General features: G+C 38.9%; 1 protein-coding gene across 1 annotated transcript in view; it reads left to right on the top strand.

Moving 5' to 3' along the window:
• Positions 1–27,685, top strand: part of lcor (ligand dependent nuclear receptor corepressor) — a 60,925-nt gene that overhangs the window by 1,455 nt on the left and 31,785 nt on the right. The window contains exons 2-5 of the mRNA XM_060842215.1: positions 578–643; positions 8,163–8,305; positions 9,197–9,329; positions 24,385–24,657. Of these exons, the coding sequence (XP_060698198.1) occupies positions 578–643; positions 8,163–8,305; positions 9,197–9,329; positions 24,385–24,657 (615 nt within the window). The remainder of the gene's footprint in view (positions 1–577; positions 644–8,162; positions 8,306–9,196; positions 9,330–24,384; positions 24,658–27,685) is intronic.

The raw sequence follows: 27,685 nt of genomic DNA, 5'->3' as shown, positions 1-27,685 counted from the left end.
CCCCCCCCCCGCCTCTTCTCTTCTCCCCTAAAATTCCTTAGTTGTGGAAAGAATTCCAAGGGCCAAAGAGCCTAATTCTGCTTAGTTGTACGTTCCTATGGAGATTACTTCTGTAATTAGTCAGTTGCAGTTGTTCTATTGTTGATGGATGTGTGTTGACGAAAACAGACGCTTGTATACATTTGTACTAGTGATTGCATCAAGCTGTAACAGGTCAAGCATACCTTGGTCAAATGCAGTGTAAAGCTTTGATTCCAAAATAAAATTAATATTCCTTACATGTGATGATATTTCAGAATATGTAGAGTGCTAATAAGGATTGTTTTAGAAAGATCTTTTCCAGCTGATTGTGCTTCTCAAAAATATTAATGGTGACATTTTAAAATTGGCAACAATTTTGTACCTATAAATAAATTGAGTAGCTCTCTTAATCACAGTCCAATGCTTATAATAAATATTACAGCACAAGTTGGCAGATATATAATTGTGAAATTAATGCCTGCTGTTTCTACTGCTGCATGTTGTTGCCAGGACAATTTTGTTTGTACTCACAATGTCGTAATTGTTTTTCCATAAGGGTTTGAAAGCATTTTGGAAGGGCTGTTTGGACGTAAACTTCTAAAAGATATCAGCCTGTTTGAAGGTAAACCTTTAACATTTGTTTTCCAATAAAGTCACCCAGTAGTAACATATTCAGCATTATATATATGTATGGCCAAATGCAAGTAATGGTGGAGCATATTTGTTTTGTTCCACAGATTTCCATGTTTTTGGAGAAGGGAAAGGAGACTAGCATCCTTAGCATGCCAATTATTTTTTATTTGCTGTTGGGATGTAAGAGTCTTGAGGAAGGCCAGCACTTATTGTCCATCTATAATTACATTCATGAAGGTGGTTGTGAATTAACACCTTGAATCACTGCAATTTGTGTTCTAGGTACACCTACATTGCTGTTGAAAAGATAAGCATTTTGGTTATATGCTGTAAAGGAAATTGGCAGGGAATGAAAACCCTTAAAATTTACCCTTTTTCTGAGCAATATTCTTAGTATAGTCATGAAAACAAGTGCAACATAGACAAACATACGTTTTATTCATTGAAAATAATATTTATGAAACACAAGCAAATGAACTGAACAGTAAGGTTCAACTTGGAAAGAGCCTTATTGGGAATATGAAGCCATGTAATGCAAATTCTTGTTTAAATGCATTGCCTTAAATAATTTCACAAGCTGTTCAGTTGGTCTTTTGTCATAAAGTTTTTTTGTGTACATTTTTGTTGATTTGATCTGAGAAAAGGAAGATATTCTCATCTCGGACAAGTTGCTGGCTCATTATTGCTGTCACGTTGACACAGGAATTGTATGTTGCATGGAACAAGCAGGGAAAATATTAAATCTCAGTCTACATTACTGCAGGTGAAGACAACTGCAGGTGTCTGTAGACTGGCCTCTGGTTATTTTTCAACCTAAGATATTTGTAGGCCTCTCTTTGGATTTGATGTGCTGGAATGATGAGGAGCAAAGGGGTCCCCATTATCCGTGGTTGGATTGCGCTTGGTATTTAATTAGAGAAACAATGTAAATTGTTTAATCGTTTAAAAAATATTACGAAGATTGAAAAAAAAAACGACATTATATTGCTAAAGGATCCAATTGTCTTAGGTTATTACTGATCTTAGTCAGGTCAAATGGATTTTTAAAAAGGACACCTAAGATACAACAGTGATATTTCAGAAAGTTAACTTAAGCAAATGTTACTTTGTAATTATGGTTTAGTTCTGTTGATCGATTCATTCATATTTGGACTTAAAGGACTGCCTGTGCACTTCTGATTTGGTTTTGTTGCTCCTCTTTTGATAAACTTTTAATAGCAGTCCTTGTATTATTATTATAACCTTAATCATTTATTGATTTTTTTAAAATTGTAAAACATGTTGATGCTGGAGAAGGGATATAATCAGTTTTGGGTGACCAACATCAGACTTGCCACGACCTCACCAACAGTAACATGGTTTGATGCAGTATAAAATTCCTACTGCTTTACCAAACAACATGTGTCCTAATATATTCCACTTTTCACAACTATAAGTCTTTGTTATACTCAGTTGATGTTGAAAGGTTAACAGTTTTTGGTGTTACCCATTCAGAACTGAATTCTGACTGTGCAGAAGCAATTTGCGTTATACCCTTAAAGCCATCTGATCAATGACTCTTTAATCCCGTATGATGGGCCGGATTTGTCATCTTGTAAATCAAGTATAATTATCTGACCCCCTGCCCAGGTTCTCCAGACTGACTTTTTGAACAATGTGTTTAATGTGCTTAACTTGATAAGTTAAGCATAAATTCTTGCACATACAACAAAAACAGTAACTGAGGTCTCTTGGTGACTTCGAGGTCTGTTGTAAGGTGTATCCTATTTATTTAAGATATTGCTTTCAGTATTTGATTTACCATCCATTCTGGTAAGAGCCAAATGCTTTTTGTAGTATGGTGCCTAGTATTCATTTTAACATGTCATTGTGCTTAGGGAGGTGAGGTAGAATTGCTGTGAGTTTTAGTGTTCAAAGTACTGAATGAAATACTGCATCGATAGAGGATTTGGAGCTGGTTGCACCTCTATTCTCTCAGCTACAAGCGTGTTGGCTTGGCAAAATTTGTCTGAGAAGAAGGGAAGAATAAAATCTTTTCATACCCTCAAAAGATAAACTAAGTCAGTTTTGATTCTGTTCTAAGGACCAATCAGTTCTGTGTGCCATTTTATTTGCAGCATACAGAAGCTGATTTTTTTTAGCTTTCCTTCTTTTGCAACACGAGAGATGAATTTTGTCAAGTGTACCTCTGGTCAACTGAAATATTAGAAAGATTTGTCATTCTGTGGTATGTTATTTGGCAGATGTTACACCCTCCCAAATGAAAGATGGGAGAAAAAAACCTACAGTAACAAAACCAATCTTGTGTTAGGCTAAAGTTATTCTTGAATTTCACAGATTGTGAACCTGCAGGTATTTCTGACTGCTCATTTCATGAAAACTGTCTCTTCTGTTGCATGAGAAGAGAAAAAAGTGAAGGTAAGAAGCAAGTTGAAATAGTTAATTTTAGTGACCAGTTGGTACACTTGGTCTAGAACAGAATGACACTACTTAGTCTGTTGGGTTATGTAGCTGGCAAAATCAAAACAAAAGGGCTTTTGTGCAGCTTATGTATTTTTGAGGGAATGTAATCTTTCTTCCCTTATTGGCTTTTGTTGCTCTTGATCAGTTGTGGTGAGCTGCATGAGCATTGCCTAGGGCTTGGATGCTGGCTATTCATCTATTTTTCTTTCTGTGCTTAACCCCCCACCTCCACTCAAAAACATCTTCAAGGGAGTTTGCAAACAATGTCGGACATTGAATATTTCTACTCTCAGTTCATTGCTGATGATATTCATTATAGTTGAGAGGAAAGAGCCAAATCTTAACTAGCTATAAGATGTAAAAGAAATTTAAAGAAGAAACTAATATTTAATTGTAAGCGTACTTAGCTTCTTTTAAGATAAATTTGATTAACAGTTTCTATTTTTGACATAGAGTCATAGAGATGTACAGCATAGAAACAGACCCTTCGGTCCAATCTGTCCATGCCAACCAGCTATCCAACCCAATCTAGTCCCACTTGGCAGCACCCAGACCATAATCCTCCAAACCCTTCCTATTCATATACCCATCCAAATGCGTCTGGGCTTGTCTTGTTCCATTTGTGGGAGATGATGTGAATGTGGTCTCACTGCTTTGGTGAGATCAGATGAAAATCATCTGCATTCTTTGATGGCCGAATAAGCTGTTTCTTGAAAGGCAAAATCCAGACATGAGGTTATTCCTTGCTGCTGGTGTGAGTTAATTTCTGCTGACATCTTGCATGCAGGGCTGGCCTCTACTTTGGAGATTCTTAAAATGCATGTTATTGTGGTGCTGAATTCCTGCCTGCAACTGGTGTTGCACTTTGCATTAGCTCAGGATTCCCACTTATTACGTGCGTTTGAACATATCCTTGACTTGAAGCTTTCAGCACCCTGTTGGTCTCTTTTTGTGGCCTATCTCCTTGGCATTACAGTACTTGGGGGTGCAGCACCTTCTATTTTGCTCAGGTGCCCAAGCCAGAGGAATTTGCTTGATTAGTGCCAATATGCTTGGCAGATTTGCTCTAGACATGACTACCTCAGTGGTAGCGTTGTCTTTCCATGTGATGCTGAGGATGCAATGAGATATTGTGCATGAAAGTTATTGAACGTATCTTTTACGAAATAATCTTAAAATGGCTTTTTTATCACTTTACAGATGATGTGTATTGTGATTTTAAAAAAGCCTACTTTTTCAAATCTGCTGCAATGCCTTCTTCAATGAGCCATTTTGTTTCTCATCTATAAAAAAATAGTGTAGATTTGCTGCGAGAGGCAAATTCAAAATTTTAATTGTGTTAGTGGATATAACATGCACATTTTACAGGTCTAGATCTTTTTGATGCAGCACATGATATGTTACCTAGAAGCTAATTATAAGGAAACTGAAGTTTACTTTCTTTTTGAACTGGAATCAGCAACAAAACATCAGATTTTTCTGATGGCTGAATGGTTTTCTTTTTGATGATAGGTCAGGTCAGCCTAATATTACAATAGCTTTCTGTCAGTTCTTACACATAAGTAGATACACTCTCTCATGAGTTGCAGATATTATATATGGCGAAGTGTCGCACCAGATATGCAGATTTATTCGACTCATTGTGGCTGTCATCAAATTCTGTGTTGACCTGTTATTAACCACCTTGCCAACTATATTTTTTAAGGAAAGAAAGCACACTGAGCAGCTTCACTGGTAATCTCTTCAATGTTTAAAAAAGCCTGTTTCTCACATGATTGAATGTCTTGGTGCAATCAATGAAGGCAGTACATACTGGTCGTCTTCGTTCATGGTCTTCCTCTTGCAGCTAAAGGAGTGAGAATATGATGTTGTTTACAAGTTTTTCCAAATCTTAAAATTTAGTAACAGATGACTGACCTGAAATTTGGATTTACTCTTAAAACTTAATGTTAGGACTCAAATTGAAATGAAGGAACAGGTTGTGGATGTTAGCTGAAATTGCAATGATTTATATATGAGGGGCTACACCCACATTGGAGTGACAATTGATACAATAGGAGGAGCCATTGAACTGAATGTAAATGCAGTTCAGGTAAGCCTGAATATGTTTCTGAGATATGTCTGAAAAGGGCTGAAGTAGATGTTGTCGCTCTTTTTGTGCATGTTGTAACTTCGGATTTGGTATCAGATTTTTTTTTCTCTTGTTTCATTTTCAAACAGTTTTCATAAGCTAATCTTATGCAGTTTTTGAGTGACCAATCTTTTTTCGAGTTGTATGATTCTACAGATGAAAAATTGACCAATTTATAGTCAAGCACTTATTGAATTAAATGTAGTCTTGTGTTATGAAGCACACTTTATTTAAAAAGGCAAGCATTACACATGAATCAGAAGGAATTTTCTCACTCTAAAGCAGATATTGTGTTTACAATTAAATGCTAATGCAAAATAATTCCTCCTGGAGTAAAAATAGCAAAGTCAGTGATACACCAATTGCCTCATTGAATAACTTTCTGATGAAGACAATTTAATAGACTTTAATGTTCGATAAACTGATCCCACTTAAGTAAATTCTCTTGCATTAATCTTTTGGTGTCTGTTAATTATAGTGACAGTATTATTTATGCAGCATAAACCTCATTTTAGGAAGTCTTTGAATCTCAATGTAGTACATCTGAACGAAAAGACCTTCCAATTTTTAAATTTGATATCTATTTCAAAGTCAGAACTTTAGATTATTCCGTCTTTGCCTCTAAGAAAGTTGCGTTTAGATGACATCATTTCCAGAAATTACCAGACTGCACTGACATTATAGTTCACAAAGGAAAAATGTTTTTAATGGTTTTACAAAGAATGGTGAATCAGCTAAAAACGTTTTGAATTGGTTTCACACATTAAGAAAGGAGTTTAGTGGTAATTACACAGTGAATTGTTCTATTTGACCTTTTATGATTGCACACTCCATTTATCTATAAGTGCAGAGCATTAACCACAACATTTGCGGTTGCATCTTGCTTAGTATTAGTATCCAGTTGGGCTAGTAGTAATCACCTCTACACTTTTCCCTTTTCAGCCCTTATAAAACACTTGCTCTCTTGTATTTTTCAGATCTATATGGTTTGCCTACGTTATATCATAAGTTATCAGCTACAAAAGTACAATAGACGTGCTGTCAATACTGAAATATGCAGCAGTGCTAACACAAACACTACAGATCCTGGAAATCATGCTGCATTTTCTGTGTAATATTCAAGGATGCACATGTTTTTTGTGAGTCTCTTAGCTTGCTGTGAACACTTTGTCCTTGTGCTTCCATGACAACAGGATGACTGCATCAATGGGCAGAGGTATTATTACTATGTAATTTCTCTAGCATGACTCTAACCCTAGGTTTGACAGAATTTTAAAAATCTTATGAATTTGGGGAATTAACAGTGCCCATCAGGACTTTTTAACTAACTTTTTTCAGTCAGATTTTCTGAGTGAGATAAACATTATATTCTATTGATATCAATGTGTATCCCTTTTATTTGCTAATATTAATAAGACCATAAGATATAGAAGCAGAATTAGGCCATTTAGTCTATTGAGTCTGCTCTGCCATATGATCATGGCTGATTTGTTTTTAATTCTCCTGCCTTCTCCCATAACACTTGATCTCCTTGCCAAGCAAGAACCTGTATATTTCTGTCTTAAATACACTCAATGACCCCGTCTCCACAGCCTTCTCCACCAGTGAGTTCTACAAATTAACCACTCTCTGGCTAAAGAAATTCTTCCTCAACTGATTTCTAAATGGCTGTCCCTTCACAGTGAGGTTGTGCCCTTGGGTCCTAGTCTCTTCTACTAGTGAAAATATCTTCTCCATATCCAAATCAATTGTGTAACGATTGCTATAAGTAACTTGCATTCCTGTTTATTTGAAACACTTCAAATAGAATCTGGCATGCAATTCACCCTTTAATTATACAGTCCTCATTTCAATAAAAACGGTAAGCTGTATAAGTAAACACATTCTATTTGTTCTTTACAATGTGAATTAAAAAGGCATGGGCTGAATTATAAATTCTACCTGCCAAGGAGCCTTGTTAAGGCCTAGAATCTTGAAAGCAAGTGAATTGAATTTACTGTCACGTGTACTGAGGCACAGTGAAAAGCTTTGTCTTGCTGGCAATACAGCCAGATCAGAGCTCAGCAGCAAAGATAAGCAAATAATAGGTAAATAGTAGCAAAAAAAGCAACACAGGTACAGGCGAATGCTAAGAGTTTGTGAATCTGTTCAGTGTTCTAACAACAGTCAGGTAGAAACTGTTTCGAAACCGGATGGTGCGTGTGTTCAGGCTTCTGTACCTTCTCCCCGATGGCAAGTGTAGTCTAAGTGTAGGCCTTTTTTAGGATCGAAATTCTGGATTTCTCATCTAGTTAATGTGTGCGCAAGTGGTGTTGAGCCCATGAATCCGTTTCAATTCTAGTTATCAAAGGGGCATTCTAATTTGGTGGATTTTAATTGGAAGCATAATAGAAGGAATTAGCAGAATGGAGTCAAGATCTTTAAAGTTGAGCCTTGTTTTACTGTCAAATCCCTGGAACTCTTGTTGGGATTTGTAAGGGCCTACAGCCCGATAGCCTTCTCAATTAATTTGATGGAAATATCCCCCAAATGGAACAAAGAGAGGTGGAGGTCATGAGGGAGGTATACAAGGGACTCTCATAAGTAATAATGATATTCTGGACTACAACAAGGGCTACTGCTGGCACCTTGACTGTGTATTCTGCCACAACCTCCTTGCTTTCTCTGGCATCATTTCTCTTCTAGGTCTAAATCCCAATGCAATATAATGTTAAACAAAGTGTTCACAGACAGTGCTGTTCTGAAGAACATAGTATGTATTGAAGGGCACTTCCAGCACTTTCCAAAGATATGAAGGATCAGAATGTCAATAGCATGCTCAATGACACATTTGGTTGTTGTATGACTTGTATTTCATTCCATAGCTCTTGGTTGTCATTGATTGGGTTTCTCACAAATGCCTTTCTTCACTCAGAAGATAATGAATCTTTGAAATGCGCTTCCCGAGGGTGTTGCAGAAGCTCAATCATCGAACGTTTGTCAATTGAAATCAATAGTTTGAGAGACTATGAAATGACATCAAGGGATGTGGAAGTAGTGCGGGAGCATGACATTAAGGTAGATGATCAGTCAATATCTAATTGTACAACAGAGCAGGCTTGATGGGCTGAATGGCCTCCTACTATTTCTGTGCTTCTGTCTTCAGCTAACACTTCAAATGATCGCCCCTTGTCTCAGAAAAGCAATTTCATAAGTTTGCCTTGAACTGTGGCAAAATAAGGAAATTGAACTGCCACAGTTTGAAAGCATACAAGAGGCTGGAAATGTTGGGACTTCTGCATTAGGATCTTTTTGTCATTATACACCAGCTACACTTTGGGAGAGTTGATGTCCTTGTGGCTGAAGATTTCTGGTTGATCTGGGTGTGTCTCAAATGTCACATTTGTGTGGTCAATGATGTCTTTACCTGGGCACAATCAGCCATGGCTGATCTGAGAGATCAGAGCTCTAAATTGTGAGTCTGACTTCAAACTTCAAAACTTCAAACTTGTAAAATTAGCCTCGCAGCACAAGTACTATGAACAAAGCATTTCACATAAGGAAGCAGATATGAAGTTTCAGTGCTTATTGGCATTTTCCCCTTGTCTTCACCCCCTCCTCTCATTTGCTGCTGTGCTTTAAGGGTTCCAGGAAACCTGTGGCCCACATCCACTGTTAAATGTCAACGTCATGTTTATGTTTAACTGATTAACGTTGTCAATTTCAATCTGCATCTCCTGGGAGTGTTCCCTCTCTCCGGCTAATGCAGTGGAGTTTAATCTGGAAATTACTGGGTTGGTACAGGCATCCCAAGATGAAATTGGTTTCCCTTGCTTTAATCCCCATGTGCTCCCAAATTCATGAGTGCCTATTTATGAAGGTGCTGTTTATTAGGTCATTGATAATTGTATTTCATAAAATTCCATTCCTTACAGATTTAGCTCTAATTGCATGCTTACTTCTCAACAGGAAAATTTAGTCTCTCTTGATCAACCAAAATTAAAAGTTGGAGAAAGGACATTCTCAAGGCAGGAAGAGACCAAAATTAATCATTTTGAAAAACAAGCAGAGGAATTTCTCAATGCTGTCTTTCGAAGAAAAGGTAAATAATTCAGGAAATTACTTTTTATGAAATTACTTCGCTTCTGTTGAACTGTTATTTTGAACTTGTTTTCCATATTGTTTTGTTTCTACTTCTGTACTTTCAAGTACTTCAGAAAATAGATTGGTCAGGTTTGAAGTCTGCCTTTTAAATTCTTCCATTTCATTCCAAGTCAGAGGACATTGTGAAAGCTATCTGAATCTTATAACTTTAAAATGGAACCAGAAACACAATATGAACATAATACAGAGCTCAGGGATTGCATGAGCAGAGAGCTGCTATTGCTGCTACAGGTCCAGAAGGCCAGGTTTGACAAAAAATTATAAACTGACATCACAGCAAAATTATAAGTTGGTTGTTGAGTATCCAGTGGCATTATCTGTTTTTAAAGAACTACATTCAATGGAACTGATTGGTATGCAATTTATTTTCTACATTCTCATGTCCAGTTTAAAGCAAATATATGGAAAGTAATCTTAAGGCATTGTAGGACAATCGGCTGTGTGGCCACATGAGAGATGCGGATGCTTCATTTTTCCTGGACTATCATATATGCAAGATGTATCTTCAGTGCAAAAAAAACTGAGGTCTGGCCCATGGATATGCATCCGCGAAGCTGAAAAGAACGTGGATAGCATATTTAATTAAGTAGTCATGTTATGAGGGAACAGATGAACTCCAGGCAGCCTAGGAAGACCATGCAGGTAGCGTAACAGTCCTCTGAGTCAATCTGACTCACAACCTGGTTTTGGATACTGATGAGCAAATGAAGATTTGGCTGGAAAAATCAGGAACAGAAGGGAAAACTTTAGATTTTAACGGATTAGGACAGGTTTTGGGATAGTTGAGAAAGTTGAGACTGGTTACAACTTAGACGGGCAGGAATTCTATCCTCTCAGAGGGATTTGCTAGTTTTTTTTTGGAAAGGGTTTAAACTAACTTGTCACGAGATGGAAAAATGAGAGGGACTTCAAATAAAATTAAAACTAAGCCGGTTATGGGAAACGGAAAAGCTGCAAGTTAAGGTGGAAATCATCAGAAACAAATTCTAAAACCAATACAGTCAAATTATGAATAGTATTTAAAAAAGCAGAATTAAATGCACTCTGTCTGAATCCATGTAGAATTTGCACAAGATAGATGAGCTAAAAGAGCATGATTTAATTACCATTACAGAGGGGTGGCTGCAGGATGGCAAACAGTGGGGACTGAATATTTGACATTTTGGAACATTAGACAAAAAGGAAAAGGAGATGGGTGATATTGACAATCAACTATAGGATCTCTGATCTGAAGGATAGAATTTAGATTCTGTTTTGGTGGAGCTAAGATAGAGCAAGGGCAGGAAATGCGTTTTACAATCCACCAAACATTAGTGGTAAGATAACAAAGTGTATAAATCAGGAAATTAGAATTGCATGTAACAAGGGAAATGCAGAAATTGTGGTGACTTCAATCTATGCACAGACTGGCTAAATCTAATGAGCACCAATGTTGTGGAGGAAGAATTCCTGCAATGTGTTTGAGTTTTTTTCTGGAGAAATATGTTGCGGAACGACCTAGGGCAAGGGCTATTATAGATTTAGCATTATGCAATGATAACAAGCTAATTGATTAACTAGTTGTAAAATAATCTTATGGAAAATGTTGTAATTTTCCATTAAATTTGATAAATTTGAAATTCAATCTGAAAGGAGGATCTGAAATTTAAACGAGTAATTATGAAGGTACGATGAAGAAGTCGGCTGAGGTGGATTAGAAAAATATGGTACAAGTTTTGATGGTAGATTGGCAATGGCTTACATTTAAAGAATTAATTTTTTTTCATATTAAAAAAAATTCCTTTTAAGCTAAAAATACTCCAAAAGAAAAGCAAGTGAGCATGGCTAATGAGGCAAGTTTTAAAAAAAAATCCTAGATTAAAGGAGGAGGCTTATGAAGTTGCCTGCAGATTGGACGAATACAACCAAACATTTAAGAAAGATGCAAGAGAGAAAGCTGGGAAATGTCAGCCTCCTGGCCTAATATCAGAAGTTGGGAAAATACTAGAACCTGTTATAAAGGATGTGATTATAAACATTCAGAATAGGACCATATGTAGATCTTTCAGTCCCGCAAACCTGTTCTGGATTCGTTAAGATCACATCCAATCTGCTTGTATTTCAAATTCCACATTCCTGTCTACCTAGATGATGCTTGATTCTCTTGTCAGACAAGAATCTATGTATCTATCTCTTAAAAATATTCAATGACCCTGCTTCCAATGAGGCAGAGAGATTCAAAGTTTCACAGTGTTCTGCAAAAAAAACTCATCTGTCCTAAATTTAAAACTGTACCTCCCATTTCTGGACTCACCCACAAGTGGAAATAACTTTTCCCACATACATCATGTCAACATTATTCAGGATCTTACGCACTTCAATCAAATGGCCTTTCACTGTTCTCAATCCTTGTGGGAACAAGTCAACCTGCCTGACACATCGTCATTAGAAAATCCTCAAATTCTCTGCAACAATCTCGTAAATGTTACCTGAACTGCATCAAACCCATTTACATTTTGACATTTATATCCATAAGGAAATCAAAACTGCAGAATTATTCGAGACGTAGTCTCATTCATGCCCTGCATTTTTCTGTGTAATTACACTCAAAATTACAAGATAATTAGAAAATTATTGTTTGACTGGTCAGAGCCAACTTGAATTTGTGAAGGGAAAATAATGTATGACAAACCAGACAGATTTTTGTGGACATTACAGGCAGAATTGGTAAGGGAGAACGACTGGATGTGGTTTGTTTGGATTTCTGGAAGACAGAAATTGTTAGTAAACAAAATTAGAGCACATGGGATTGTGGGTAATATACGAGTACAGATTGAGGATTAATAATAGGCATAGAATTGGAATAAATGGGCCATTCTCAGATTGGCAGGCTGTAACCAAAGATCAATGCCTTGTCCTTAGCTGCTATTTCTGTCAATGGGTTGGATGTGGAGACCCGTTGTAATACTTCTAAGTTTGCAGCTGATACTGAATTTGATGGGAATGTTGCAGAGAGAGGTGATTACTGTATATTAAATTTGGAAAAACAAGTACACATTAGCATTATTTGGGGGCTTGGTCCGTGACTAGAGAGACTGTTTTTAAAAAAAAGAGCAAGTGTTACATCTCTGTGCCTGCTTGTGAATGTGTCATAAGAAAGGAATGAGGTTTTTGAGACTCTGGTGAATGCAGCAGGGTGCCATGTAGGGAATGGTCCCTTTAGAATGCTGGCAGAGGAGGGGAGGATGTGTTGCTAGTGGCATCACATGGTAGTGGCAGAAGTGGTGACAAATAATCTGTTGAAATCAGATTTTTGTGGAGTGTAAAGTGGAGACAACGGGGAGTCCTATCACAGTTCGGGGAAAGAAAGTGGTAGAGCACAATTGTGGGAAATAGGTCAGAAATAATTTAGGGGCCTGTCAACTGAGCTGATGGAATCCTAGGTGAGGCAAAAGAAAGAAATATAAGTCTTGTCAGTTGTTAAATGTTTCCCACTGGTTCAAGCACATATTGGAAACCTAATGGCTCAAAATTCTATTGTAACAACTTTGTATAACCAAAATTGAAATTGCTATCTATTGCCTTCCATTACAACTCACGATTATGTTGGAACAGAACATTATGGTATAGCATGTAAGAAGCTAAAGTCTTTGTTATTTGATTGTTTCCATGCTGCTTATTGTTGCTTTTTTTGGAGTATAATTCATATAAAAATAGTAACCCAGAAACACTGGCACTCCCTTTATTGTATTTTGTACTATGTCAGTTTTGTTACTTTTAAAATATTTTTCTCTGAATGTGAGTAACGTTGTCTAGTTTGTTGATTACTCAATTCTAGTTGCTCTGGGAAGATGAGTTTCTCCTTCTCTTTGAAGAACTGCAGTCCTTGTAATGGTGCTCCTCCCCTCTTGTTGTTTAATGGAAGATTATACAAAAGTTGGTGCTTCATCACTGTAGCAGGGATCATTTAACCTGAAATCAGATAAATCCATAACTTGTCAGTTATTGTCCCTTCATGATGTTGTTACGTTTGTCATTCCCATTTGTTACAACACAGAGACAAACAGCCAAATAAAATCAGCTTCCCATTCTCTTTATTTGCAGTGTGTTAAAATTAAAACCTTGCAAAGGTCCTCAAAATTGACCCCAAAGGTTCCTGACCATACTTTTGAATAACTGATACCAGATACCAAATTTGTAGCCTAAACAAAAGATTTAACAATTTAATTAGTAATATACTAGCTTTAACAGAGCAAAGTTAAACCACAAAGTAATGTAATCCATTAACATCTAAGGTTTAAACCCAACTGTCTTGAATTCTAGCCTCACTCTCTCTCAAACATTGTCACACAACAGGCACAGTTAAGGGGTAAGTCAGGGGGTTCAACAAGATGGCGGCGATTCAGTAGAACTGCAGTCAACGGCTCTGTCTAACAGCCAAGGCACATTGATTTTTTTTGCCATACCTGGGTAACTCCTATGAGAGAGTTATTCATTTAAAGCCTTGGGATCACATATTCGTTAATATTTATGAGTGGGAAAGATGCCCAAAGGGAAAGGGATTGAGCAAACAGCAGCAGGGAGGACACTCCCCTGCAGCACTGGGCACACCGGAGCCTGTCCTGAACCCCCAGGGAATTTAACGGACTTGCAGGGATTGACAGTGACGATGGTGAGACTTACTGCGAAGGTTGAGGCTGCGATTGAGGAGATCTGTGGCCAGATCCAACCCATTGGATCCATGCTGCAAAAGCATGAATGGGAACTCCAGGGCCTCGGGGCGCGGATGGAAGAGGTGGGGGGTCGAACAATGGCAATCGAATCCTCATCCAGACAGATCCAGGTCCTTGATAGCAAGTGCAGGCCTTGCGAGATCAGGCTGACGACCTTGAAAATCGAGGTTGGAGGTTGAATCTTCAGATTGTTGGGCTTCCAGAGGGTGAAGAAGGTGGGCAGTCTGACAGCTTCTTTGAACACTGGCTGCCGCAGTTCTTGGGCTTCAAATTGAGAACGATGGCAGCACATTGAAAGGGCCTATTGGGTGGCAGTGTGCTGGTCCGGGTTGGTACAGCACACCTGCCTGGTCCTCGTGTACTTCCACACATACAAGGACAAATAAAGAACGATTGAAGTCTCCAAATCACTGGGGAAAGATCCACAGGTACTGCTGCACAAGCGGTCAAAAATTATATTCTTTCAAGATTTCTCGGCAACTGTAGTTTGAAAGAGGCAGTCCTCCAATTAAGTTAAGAAGAGGCTGAGGAACCTGGGCATCCAATACTCCGAGTTACCCAGCAGTGGTTCGTTTCAGTCCCGAGGATTCAGTTTATATTTTTGACTCGGTAGAGAAAGCCAAGAACTTTGTGGACACTCTAAAATAGTCCGAATGATCTGAAGAATGTGGTTAATGTTTTTTCCTTCTTTTCCTGTGTTTTCCCATTTCCCTTTTTTTCTTTCCCTAATAATCTTTTTTTAAAATTCTAGGAATATGTTGTTCCTATTATATTTTATAATTGGATTTTATCATGGGAAATTTAATGGGTGCCTTTCGTTGTTTTCCTCTTTTTTTGTTCTTTTTCTCTTTTAGTCATACTTGGGGCAGACATGGAGCCAGGGATGGGTGGAGTGCTTATCTTGACTTTGTCTTCTCTTGTTGATTTAAGGATCACCTTGTTTGTTTACTTGTTTTTGCCTAAGGCTGGTGCACAGTCTGGGCTTGAAGGAGCTGTGAAGGGATGGATAGGGTGACTGCCCCCTATGGATGGGGGTGGAGGGGGTGGGGAGAGTTTCCTGTTTAAGGTTTTACAGTTGGTTTTCTTTGGGAGAAAGTGAGGACTGCAGATACTGGAGATCAGAGCTTAAAAATGTGTTGCTGGAAAAGCGCAGCAGGTCAGGTCCTGAAGAAGGGCTTATGCCCGAAACGTCGATTCTCCTGTTCCTTTGATGCTGCCTGACCTGCTGCGCTTTTCCAGCAACACGTTTTTAAATTGGTTTTCTTTGTCATTTTTTGATAGCAATTGTCGTTTGTAGTTATGTTAGAGTAGTTTTTGTATACATAATTTTACAACTCTGAGTCTCCATTTACTTGTGCTCGATGCATTGCAAGCAGAGTTCAAGGGTCTTGTCAAATGTGCACCTGGAATATCAAGGGAAATCATTTGCCTGTTAAAACGAAAAAGTGCTTTCCAGCCTTAAAAGGGAAAGGGTTGGTATAGCTCTGTTGCAGGAAACCTATCTTGATGGGGAACACCTGAAGTTATAACAGGGGGATTATGACTGGGTAGTCTTTTCATCCTTTACTACTAAAAGTAGGGGGGTGGCTACACTTATCCGGAAAAATCTTCTGTTCACATTATTAGAGCAGGTGAAAGGTGATACTTAAGGCCGTGATACATGGGAAGGAATATGACATTTTAAATGTCTACTGTTCCCCAGCACATTCTCTCAAATGTTTGATTAGTGCCTTCTTTAAGCTGAGTGTCTTTGGAACACAGCACATTATTATAGGGGGGCAATTTCAATTGCCTTTTGGATCCAACAGTGGACAGGATGCTTAGTGGGCCCCCAGCTATTTCTTCGCAGGCCAAGCAGACAGCTGACTTATGTGAGGAATTGGAGCTGGTGGACATGTCTTCACCCTACTGGCAGGGACTTCACCTTTTTTTCAAATCTGCATAAATGTCACACTGAGGATTGATCTTTTTCTGGCTCCCTTGACCCTTCTGGATTCAATTATGGGTTGTAATGGTATATTTGAAGGTTAGATTCGTGGCACTGGCAGCTGATCCTTTCCTCTTCAAGGATTCCAAATTTGTAGAATATTTTTTGAGGGAGTTTCAGGAGTTTTTGACTGTCAACTCAGGCACAGTTAGTAGTCTGCCAATGCTATGGGACACTGCTAAGGCCTTTGCTAGGGGATTAGCTATTTCCCCTTCGGATAGCTGGAGGCGACAGAAGGGGGAACAGCAGCGTCTACTTCAGACATGGCTGAAAGCTGCTGAGGTGGCACATTTTGCAAGGCCTTCAGTGATCAAAATACAGCGGATCACAGTCCCCTGGACTATCTTGAATTCAGTACGTAGACAAACTGCAAAGAAAGCTTTTCCTCGACAAATTGTTCAAGTATGGGGATTGGCCAGTGAAGTATTTGGCATATCTGACGAGGAGAAAGCGTGCTCCCCAATCCATTACTGCAGTTAGAGACAGCGCCGGGGTCCTTACATATGATGCCAAAAGGATTAAAGAGGCTTTCAGAGTTTTTACTCTGAATTGTATCAGTCTGAAGGTTGTGAGGATGGGTGGGCCAAGATAGAAACCTTTTTTAAGAGCCTGGACCACCTGGGGTAACCTTGGAACAGGCCTCGCTCTTCAGTGCCCTCCTGACAGTTTAGGAAATACAGGAGGCAGTCTGGCAAACTCAAAGTGGGAAAGCACCTGGCCTTGATGGTCTCCTGGGTGAGTTTTACTAGAGGTTTTTGGGGATTCTGTCAGGGCCGATGTTGGAGATATACAATCACTCCTATATGCATGAATGCCTACTACCATCTTTGAGAGAAGCTAATATTTCGCTCATTCTTAAGAAGGGAAAGGTTCCTGAGAATTTTGCCTCATACAGGCCCATCTCTCTATTAAAATCAGGTTTTAAGATTCTGTCTAAGATTTTGGCGCTGAGATTGGAGAAGGCCTTGCCCTGTATTGTCAAAGAGGACCAGTCAGGTTTTATAGTGGCCATAGATCCTTTAATATTAGAGGGTTGCTGAATATAGTCCAAGTATGTCAGCAAGTGGTTGATCCAGAGGTTGATGATTTCCTTAGAAGCAGAGATAGCATTTGCCTGGGTGGAATGACCATATCTCTTTTATATCTTAGAGCGGCTTGGGTTGGGTGGAGGCTTTATATTGCCACCCTCTGGCCGCGGTCATCACCAATCTGGGAATTTTAGGAACGGCAGGGGTAGCCGTCAAGGTTTCCCGCTCTCACTTGTTGTTTACGTTGGTGATAGAGTCACTGGCAGAGGCCATTCGTCAGAACGTCCACATAACTGCTCCGGAAGTGGAATGGGGGGTACACAAGATTACGCAATATGCGAATGACGTCCTTCTGTTTTTATAAGACCCGATGACCTCCGTACCCCATCAGATACAATGTATTTATTCACTTGGGGCTATTTCAGGATATAAGGCCAACTTTACAAAGTCGGAGGCTAAGCCTTTGGGGGACCTTAAGGAAGTGCCAGAGGTTGGTGGTGGCTCTAGGACTAATTTTGTTCACCTGCTCGACAATATTAGACGGGATCTCCAGAGATGGGAGGCTCTTTCAATTTGGGGATGGACCAAATAGCCCTTATTAGGATGAATGATCACCTTCGCTTGCTTTAGCCCATGCCTATGCTCCCTATAATGTTTCCCAGGTCAACATTGTGGAAAGTTGAGTTGGGTTTAGTACATTTGTCTGGTGTCGTGGGCGGCCCATCATCAAACTTACTAAATTGCAGTTTCCTCAAGGATGGGGAAGAGTTAATTTCTTAGACATCACATGGTATCAGTTGAGTTCCCTGCTGTCCTTTGCCTGCCCAATTGTACACAATGATCCAGGTTCATATGGCTGGATATTGAGGCCGCCTAGGCAAAATGCCCTCTTATTAACCATATTCATGGTTAAGATGAGGACAGTTATGGACCACTGCAGGAACCCCATTGTGATTAATGTGGTCAAGGCACAGAGGGTGATGTGTCAGGTTGCTTATTTAAGACTTCGCCACTCACCCCCATAGTTGGTATGCTGGAGTTTCGACCAGGATGATGGACTCAGGGTTCAAGCTGTGGGCAGGAAGAGGCGTTTCTGGTTTGGGAAGCTTGTTTGAGGGGGAGGTTATGATGTCTTTTGAGTAATTGAGCAGCAAATACGGGCTGCCCAGTAGAGATCATTTCTGTTTTTTTCAGGTTAGGGATTTCATCCAGAAGAAGACCACGCTTCTCACTAAGCCCCATAAGCCATGGTACAGAGAGGTTGTTGCTATATGCCACAAGTACCCTTTCGGTTAGTGCCGCCTATTACCTACTGGGTGGTCGGCCCTGGCAGGATATTAACCGGTTATGTAAGTCTGGGAGCAAGAGCTAGGAGTGGAGATCTCTTCTGAAATGTGGGAGGACATATGGGAGGGGGCACGAAAGATCTCAACCTGTAGGACGGATGCTATGCAGTTAAAAGTTCTGCACAGGGTTCATTTGGCACTGAACCGTCTGGCGAAGTTTAAAAAGGGGCACGTCCAATGTGCCCCAATTATAAAATAAGCACAGGAACTCTTACCCATTGCTTCTGGACATGCCACGGGCTCCTCGTTTATTGGAGTGCTGTGGCAGGAGAAATAGGGAGGGTATTGGGGACCGAAGTTAAAGTAGACCCGACACCTCTTATAGGTCTAACAAATTTATCATCTTTAGACGGGCATGAGAAGAAACTATTCAATATTCTTACTGTGTACGGAAGAATATACTAATGAATTGGGTGTCTGAGAACCTGCCAGGCTGGCCGGGATGGCAAAACTTAATTATGAAGCACATTCTCTTGGATTTTTTCATAAATATAGTGCACCACACAGCAGATCTTTTTTTATAAGACATGACAGCCCTTTTTGAGTTATTTTGACAGATTTGTCTGTTTTCTTAACGAGGGTGTTAGTTTAACAAGGATGATTAGGTTTGCTTAACCCTGGAGCCAGGAGCTCCTGAGTTAACATGGGTATATACAACGCTCGCGTTTTCTTTGGGAGCTCTGCGCTGAGCATTGTTATTTTGTTTATTCAATTGTTATTTTTTAGTCACTTACATATTTTTTGGTGTTACTTTGCCTAGTGTTTGGTTTTGGTTTGTTTTGTAGGGTAGGTTAGTAGTTAGTAGACAGTAGTTGTATTATAATTTGCATTTTTTATTATACTTGTCATATTTTCCATAACTTTATAATTTTGTAAAGTCAAAAAGAGTTTTGTTTTGCTAATAAATAGAGTTATAGAGTCATGGAGATGTACAGCATGGGAACACACCTTCCGGTCCAACCTGTCCATGCTGACGCTATATGCCAAACCAAGCTAGTCCTGCCTGCCAGCACCTGGCCCATATCCCTCCAAACCCTTCTAATTCACATACCCATCCAATTTTAAATTGTTCCAGCCTCCACTTCCTCTGGCAGCTCATTCTATACATGTACCATCCTCTGTGAAAAAGTTGTCCCTCAGGTCTCTTTTATATCTTTCCCCTCTCACCCTAAAGTTCCTCTCTCTGCCTTCTAGTTCTGGACTCCCCCACTCCCAGGGAAAAGACTTTGTCTATTTATCCTGTCCATGCCCCTCATAATTTTGTAAACCTCTATAAGGTCACCCCTCAGCCTTTGATGCTTCAGGGAAAACAGCCCCAGCCTGTTCAGCCTCTCCGTATCGCTCAAATCCTCCAACCCTGGCAACAACCTTGAAAATCTTTTCTGAACCCCTTCAAGTTTCACAACATCTTTCTGATAGGAAGGAGACCAGAATTGCATGCAATATACCAAAAGTGGCCCTAGGATAATTATACGACAAGGTCTTTTCCCTGGATTGGGGTACCTAAGGGGCAACTTTTTCTCTCAGAAAGGTGGTGTGTATATGGAATGAGCTGCCAGAGGAAGTGGTGGAGGTTGGTACAATTACAATATTTAAAAGGCATTTGGTACACGAATAGGAAGAGTGGAGAGGGATATGGGCCAAGTGCTAGCAAATGGGTCTAGATTAATTTAGGATATCTGGTTGACATGGATGAGTTGGATCAAAGGGTCTGATTCCATGCTGTGCATCTCTCTGACTCAGTATAACTGACCGGTTCACATAGACAGACTCCACAATTTGTAACAACACTGGCACATGAGATCTTGCTTGGCTTCTGATAAATCTGCACGCAGATAGCTTTCAGTAGGCTTTGAAGAACATTTATTTAATTCTTACAACTGAGATTCTATTCTCTGAACTTGTAAAAAGTGGATAATGGGAGAATAACCAGGGAGCCATCAGACTTTTTCCTGTAGCTTTCACTGGCACAATCCTTCTGACCTAAACACATAAGTCAAAAAGCCAGTTCAAACTCTGGCCCCTCTCTACCAGACTGACTGACTGTCTTCCCATGAGTTCCCAGTTAATATTTGCTGTCTTGTTTGAGCACAAGGCCTCTCTGGAGCGTAAGTGTCTATAGAGCACTTACAAAACAAGAAATAACTTACCACTGACTTTCAAACCTGGCTTCAAAAGCAAATAAACAATTTGTTTCTTTTTTTAAAAAAAAACAAGCTGCTGTTCACAGTCATAAGGTCACAGCTGCAAACCAAAAATGATAAGCATAAAATTATAAAAATCAGCAAGAGTTCTAAAACATGTTTGAGTGGAACAAGATTGTGCTAATGAGTTGCTGCGGTGTGATCAATGTATTGTTGCTCCACCTTTTCCTTACTTTGGATTGCCAGGGGTCTTGTTATCATATTTGGTCAAACATTTAGATGTTGATTAGTTTCCTTGTCTGACATTTAGCTCTTCCATTCATATCTGAATCGAATCTGTTGTAAATTCTGTGCTGAACAGTTCAGTTACAAATTGAACTGACCACTGGTTAGCAATGGTGGCGCTTGATTGCACTAATTAATAACTTCCATTGCTCAATTGACAGCTGGACAGCTGATAGGGCAATAATTGACCAGTTTAAATTTATTGTATTTTTAATGGTTTGTAATGAGTTGGACACTCATCAAAATGGTCTGGTATGCTAGTATCATTGCTGTGCTTGAAGAGAGGAATGACTACCTCAGGTGCACAGGTCTTCAGGGCTCAGAGCCTTTATTGTATTCAGTGAATTTGGCTACTTAATGTCATGGCGGGGTCCCCAGTGGGAAGCTGAGTAAACTAATCCATTTGGACTTCTAACTGTATACAGTAGTTCGTGCCTTGGTTTGTTCTTGTGCTGAACTCCACCTTATTCTATAATGGAGATGATTATGGAGCTTCTGCATGTTTACTGTAAATGGTGGAATTACAGAAGTTTTATTTGCTCTCCAGGTTTGATTGCTTTGCTCTTTCTGTAGTAGTTATTTTTATTCTTTATCATCCCAAGTTAGTTTATGCTTTCCTATGAAGTATTTGACAAATAAAAGCATTTGAATAATTCTGGTTTAGTTGTGTTTGGTGGCTGTGCCTTCAACTGTCTAGGGCCTAAACTCTGGAATGTTCTCCCTATATCTCCATCCTGTCTACCTTTCTTTCCTCCATTCAGATACTCCTTAAAACTAAGTTTTAGTCTGATGTCTTAATATGTGACATAGTGTTAAATTTTCCTTCTTGTGGAAGATACTTCAGATAAAAATGAGGTGTTGCATTTTGGTAGGACTTAAGCAGTTAATGGTAGCACCCTGAGGGATGTTCCAAACAAAGAGACCTAGAGGTGTCGGTGCATAATTCCTTGAAAGTGGAGTCACAGGTACACAGGGTAGTGAAGAAGGCATTCGGCACACTTGCCTTCATTGGTCAGTGCTTTGAGTAAAGGAGTTGGGATGTCATATTGCAACTGTATAGGACATTGGTGAGCCACGTTTGGAGTTCTGTATATAATTCTGGTCACTTCCTATAGGAAGAATGTTGTTAAACTTGAGAGGATGCAGAAAAGAATTACAAGGTTGTTGCTGGGACTGGAGGGGTTGAGCTATAGGGAGAGATTAAATAGTTTGGGGTTATTTTCCCCTCGAATGTCATAGACTGAGGGGTGACCTTCATAGAGATTTATAAAATCATCAGGGGCGAGGATAGGGTAAATAGTCGAGGTCTTTTTTCCTAGGGAGTCCAAAACTACAGAATACTGGTTTAAGGTGCAAGGAGCAAAATTTAAAAAAGAACTGAGGGGTAACCTTTTCACACAGAGGATGGTGCATGTATGGAATGAGTTGCCTGAGGAAATGGTGGAGGCAGGTGCAGTTACAACATTTAAAGGCATCTGGATGGGTCCATGAATAGCAAGGGATGTGGGCTAGGTGCTGGCAAATGGGAGTAGATCAGATTGGGATGTCTGGTTGGCGAGAAGAATTGGACCGAAGGGTCTTTTTCTGTGCTGAATGACTGAGTGATTTTTCCAATTTTCCAGTCCAGAGGAACGACTTCTTTAACTAGGGAGTTCTGCAGTTGCCCTACTATAATCTTTCCTCTACTTCCTTTAATACTTGTGGTTGGAAATAGTCAGGTCCTGGGGTTTTGTCACCCTTTCATTCCATTAATTTCCTCATTACCAGTCTTTTACCTGTGTTAATTTTATTCAGTTCCTGTTCCTGATCCACTATTAAATTTCTTGGGACTTCTGGCAAGCTATTCCTCTGTTTCTATTGAAATACCAAAGCAAGGTAATTATTCAGCATGTCTGCCATTTTCACATAGTCACTGACAGTATCCCCACTTTGCTTTTAGTGGGCCAATATTGCTGTTGACTACCTGTGTTCCATTTATAGAACTGTAAAATGTCTTATTAGTGATTTTGAAATCCCTAGCAAGTTTCCTTTCATAACCTCTTTTAGTAACTCTTACAAGCTGCGTTGTGAGCCTTTGATTATCTTTGCATCTTTCCCACTCAGCAAGATCTGTGCTGTTTATTGCATTTTTGTAAGCCCTTATAGTTAATGCTGACACTTGTTTCTTTAATTGTCCCTGGTTTTCTTTTTTGAAGCCAGCTCTTGTTTTTTTGTGGTCTTGTTGTTGTACAACTTATAGTTATGTATTTGTACTTTGTTCCTCTACTCCATCTCAATTTGCACCTTCCAGGCAATAATTGATTCTCACCAAAATGTGCTGCGCACATTTATGTGCATTGACCTCCATTTGCCCATTCTGGAAGTTTATTAATATTCTCTTGTAATTTGTTGTAGCCATCTTCGGTATTCCAAATCACATCCCCAATTTGGACTCATTTATCAATATAGGAATTGTGTTTGTGTTTTCAAAGTTTAAATTGTTAACATAATTTGACAACAGCTATGCTGTCAGCACTGATTTTTGTAGAGCACCACCTCCCAACTTTATCACCCTGAATTTACAATGCGTTCTGTAACGCGACAGTTGTGTTCCTCTGCAGTCTGGCGCTATAAAAAATCGTGCCGTGGAAAATCACTATAGAAAATCACACTGTAGGAATTCGCTACAGAAAATTGCGATACTCATTGAAAGTTCATATTACCAAACAATATCTGCAATCCATCAATTAGTTTTTGCCAACTCGCATTGATGAAATGCTCGTTATACCAGAATGACCTGTATACCTTACACTGAATACATTTTATTTCCATCCTTTGCTTTCTGCCCTGAAGCCAAATGGCAGTCCACTTGTCTCCTAACTTTACTTTAATGCCAAGAGCATTTACTAAGCATGCAATGCCATGCAAATGTGACAGTAATGGTTCATTTATTTTTAGTGGTTTGTTTTGATAGTTTCCCATTGTAAAATTTAGTAAAGACTCCGTCTGCTATGCTAAATATTGATATAAACAATATTGCTAGATAGTTGCTTTTTAAAATTTTTTATGTTCCCTGTCTAAAGGTATAACAAATTCTGACTACCTCTTCATTAAAAGGTTCAGATAGTAAAAGATTTAGTATGTTGCAAATGTGAGTTGTTTGAATAAATTCTAAACAGAAAAGCTGCTAATTCAAATAAATAGTTGAACATATATCTTAAAGTGATTATACTGAAGGACTTATCTCATTTGGACACCAGTGTCAGTCAAACAACCAATTCTATGATACTTCTATCAAGCTAAATTAAGATTTGGAAAAATGAGGAATAAGACAGGTAAGAGAGAAAGAGACTTATTTTGAGCTTGCAATGTCTTCAGTAAGCCTGTTTATTCAATACTGTAATTTCTAGTACATCTTGGAGAGGGAGTTTCAGTGCTTTTCCTCCACTTCAAAAGAAAGTGTCAGTATACCTAGTCTAAAATAAGTATCCATTATTTTCTCTCTTGTGCAGACAGCCCACGGGTTGTGGATTCCAATATTCCTTTAGTGGCTCGTGAGATTATGCATCAAATGATCAGGCAGTTTGCTGCTGAATATACCTCAAAAACAAGCACTTCTCAGGACTCTATAGTACTCACCAGCACTAAGGACCAAAGTGCATCTAAAACACCTGTGCTCGGTGCCAGTGCTCTAAATCCTGTTTTAAGCAAGCTTCTTATGGCTGACCAAGATAGACCTTTGGATCTAACTATCAAAAAGTCTAATCTTGAATCGGACAATCAAGGTAAGCCTGCAATTTAAAACGTCTTTTAACCGATTGCATCTGTTATAGCTTTCATTTGTTTGCAATGGTTTCTTTTAAGATGGTGAGAAAGGATGGACATTTCAATGAAGCACTGTGATTCTGTTAGTTGCCTGTTTCAATTCTTTCGACTCCCTCTGTGAATATTGGCTTTCAAGAGCTGCATGATCCCTACATCCTTTGGTTTTGAATTGCAGTGAAGCGTGTGTTGTAAAGGGTAAGGCCTGGATATTTGTCAGTGGGCCCAGTGTGCAGTCAGGAGAATGCCTGGCCCTGCATTCCTGCATTTTAAAAGTGACTGCTGGAGAACACTGATTTTTGAATCCAGGAGGTTTTTTTTTGCGGGGGATGTGGAGTTGCTAAATTAGAAATCAAGGCTGTCAACACAGAAAATGAGGATGGGGATATCAGTGGACTTGGGCTGGGAAGATAACCTGCCTCGGGGCTTCAGCACTGTTTCCAACATGTTAAGAAAAGGAATAAATCATGAAATAGCCCTTACACCACACACTTCTATACTCACTCCCACTCACCATCCTTTTCATCCAGTGTTCACCATGGACAGACCTTGGGACTTATGCAGAGATTGGATAGCGTAGAGTTCTAGCTGTCTATTGCAGACTTCACTATATTGAAATATTTACTCATTCATAAACCTTTTCACTATGTTTACATTCCTTTGACAACATTAAGGTTTATCACAATAAAAGTTTAATTCAAATGTACAATCCCTGAAAACAAACAATGGAATTTGTGGTCCCACTTCAATTATTCTATAACTACTTGTAGCATTCAGTCAAACTGTGAAATAGCAGGCACTATACATGATAATGGATAGTTGTTAAGTCATTCATGAATCCATAATTCAGTAATAGAAACCTTAGGATTATGCTAACAGATGACCTCTAATAACAAATAATGATTTAACATTTCAGACTGTTCCCTTCAAACATTTAAAGTAAAAGTTAAGGTGCCTTGACAACTTTGCAGCTCTCTTCACTTTCACAGTTTATTTTGATAGCCCCTCTTGATATTTTTGACAGCATTTGTTGATAGTTGCTTTTGCATTGGCTTGGAGCAAACGAGGTTATGCAGTGTTTGCACACATTTATTCCTATCTCAATAATTCCACAAGAATCAGCACCTTTCTCAAAGGGTATATGACCCCTCCCCCTCCCACCCAACATAGCACCTTACCTTCCTCAAAATTGTTACCAACGATATCCCAAGAGAGCTATTCTGATTACCTAAAGAATACACAAAGTTCAAGCCTGTCCTTACCAGGTCTACTCTGCATATTTAGGATCTCTCACTCCTGGGCTACTAAAATGCAACTTGGTCAAAGGCAGCCACCTCTGTGAACCATCCTGTTCCTACCCCGTGAAAATGGTAAGTGCTGTGTTTGGTGTCAGGTCTTGCGATTTCCAGACCTGTCTACCATTTCACCATGTCCACTTTGGCGAAAATTCAGGTCTATGTTTCAAATAAATTCTCATTTAAAATCCTGAGACTAGAGTTTGTAAAATTTCAAAGTGAGATTTTATATTTGGATTTCCCCCTATATACTTTTTAACAATATTCATTTTTAAAGCTCTTGAATCTCCCTGCCTTTCGAAGTGCTGCTCTTATCCGAGCCAGCTGCTCTCCTTGTATTGTCTCCTAATTCTTTATGGGTGTTAAGTACTAATTCTAACTCGTATTTGTATTTTACTGTACACTCCCAACAATATACTCGTGTTTTGTAAAATTAAAGGTTAAAATATTTAAACTGAGAATTTTAATGAAACAGCATGCAACTTAAACGCACTGAAAAGGATCCAGCATTGATTTCCATTTTTAATTTTTGAAAATTGAATTCAGAGGCTATTATGTTAAGGAGGACAATTTTATTCTGAGTTGCAGTCATGTGATCCCCAAAGTATGCATGTATGAAGATCAAGTGTAAGAACCATATAATTTTATTTTCTGTATTTTTGAATGTGAACTAAAATGGAAAAAGGATTACTTTAGATCCAAGGACTGTGGAAGGAATTGCTGCATGTTTTAAAAACATATTACTGAAACTGAATGTACATGATGTTTGCTCTGCTGCATTGTTCAAGTAGTGAGGGGGGTTGGTGGGAGAAGAGATTTACAAATTGCACAGCATTCGGATGTGCATGTACAGAATGAGATTTGTCCAGAAACACGTAGCTGATTGATTTGTGCAGTTGAGCCCAGTTGTGAATGCTAAATTCAGGTTGATTGGATGCATTCTTATTCATAGGTGATGCAGAATGCAGCAAATGTTGAAAATGGAATTAGACCTGCAAGTGGGAAAAGTCAGGCTGTCAGCATGTGAAGAAAAGTTTTTTTTGAATGAAATCATCAAGCTTGCTTGTCTTTTAAAATGTTAATGCACTAATGAATTTCTGACACACTGTATAAATACAGAGCTGAAAAATGTGTTGCTGGAAAAACGCAGCAGGTCAGGAATCCTGAAGAAGGGCTTATGCCTGAAACGCCGATTCTCCTGCTCCTTGGATGCTGCCTGACCTGCTGCACTTTTCCAGCAACACATTTTTCAGCTCTGATCTCCAGCATCTGCAGACCTCACTTTCTCCCACTGTATATATAAATATATATATAGCCAATCTGAAGTTGATTTGCTTTTTCTTGTGTGTTTTGGACTGATCACTTTAATTAGGGCAAAGAGATTTTTGGTAGGTTGAGTTTGACTCAGTATTTTAAATAGTCAAAATAATATTTTTTCTGCACAGTTTAATGACAACCTTTCGTGAATGATATTAAGATGAAGAGTGGATACTAAATTGCATAAATATCAAGATTATTAAATTTCTAACTTTTTTCTAAAGTACCGAAATGTAGAAAATAGAATTTGAATTAATTTAGTGCTTTCAGAATACAAATGTAGCAGTCCTCTTAAAGACATTTTAAAAAGAAGCAATTTTGCGCCATAAGCATATATACAGGCTAGAAGATGGATGGATGCATTCTGGAGGATTTTCTA

The sequence above is a fragment of the Hemiscyllium ocellatum genome, chromosome 22, assembly GCF_020745735.1.
Source record: "Hemiscyllium ocellatum isolate sHemOce1 chromosome 22, sHemOce1.pat.X.cur, whole genome shotgun sequence".
NCBI classification, from domain to species: domain Eukaryota; kingdom Metazoa; phylum Chordata; class Chondrichthyes; order Orectolobiformes; family Hemiscylliidae; genus Hemiscyllium; species Hemiscyllium ocellatum.
This window is presented reverse-complemented; position numbering and strand designations above follow the sequence as displayed.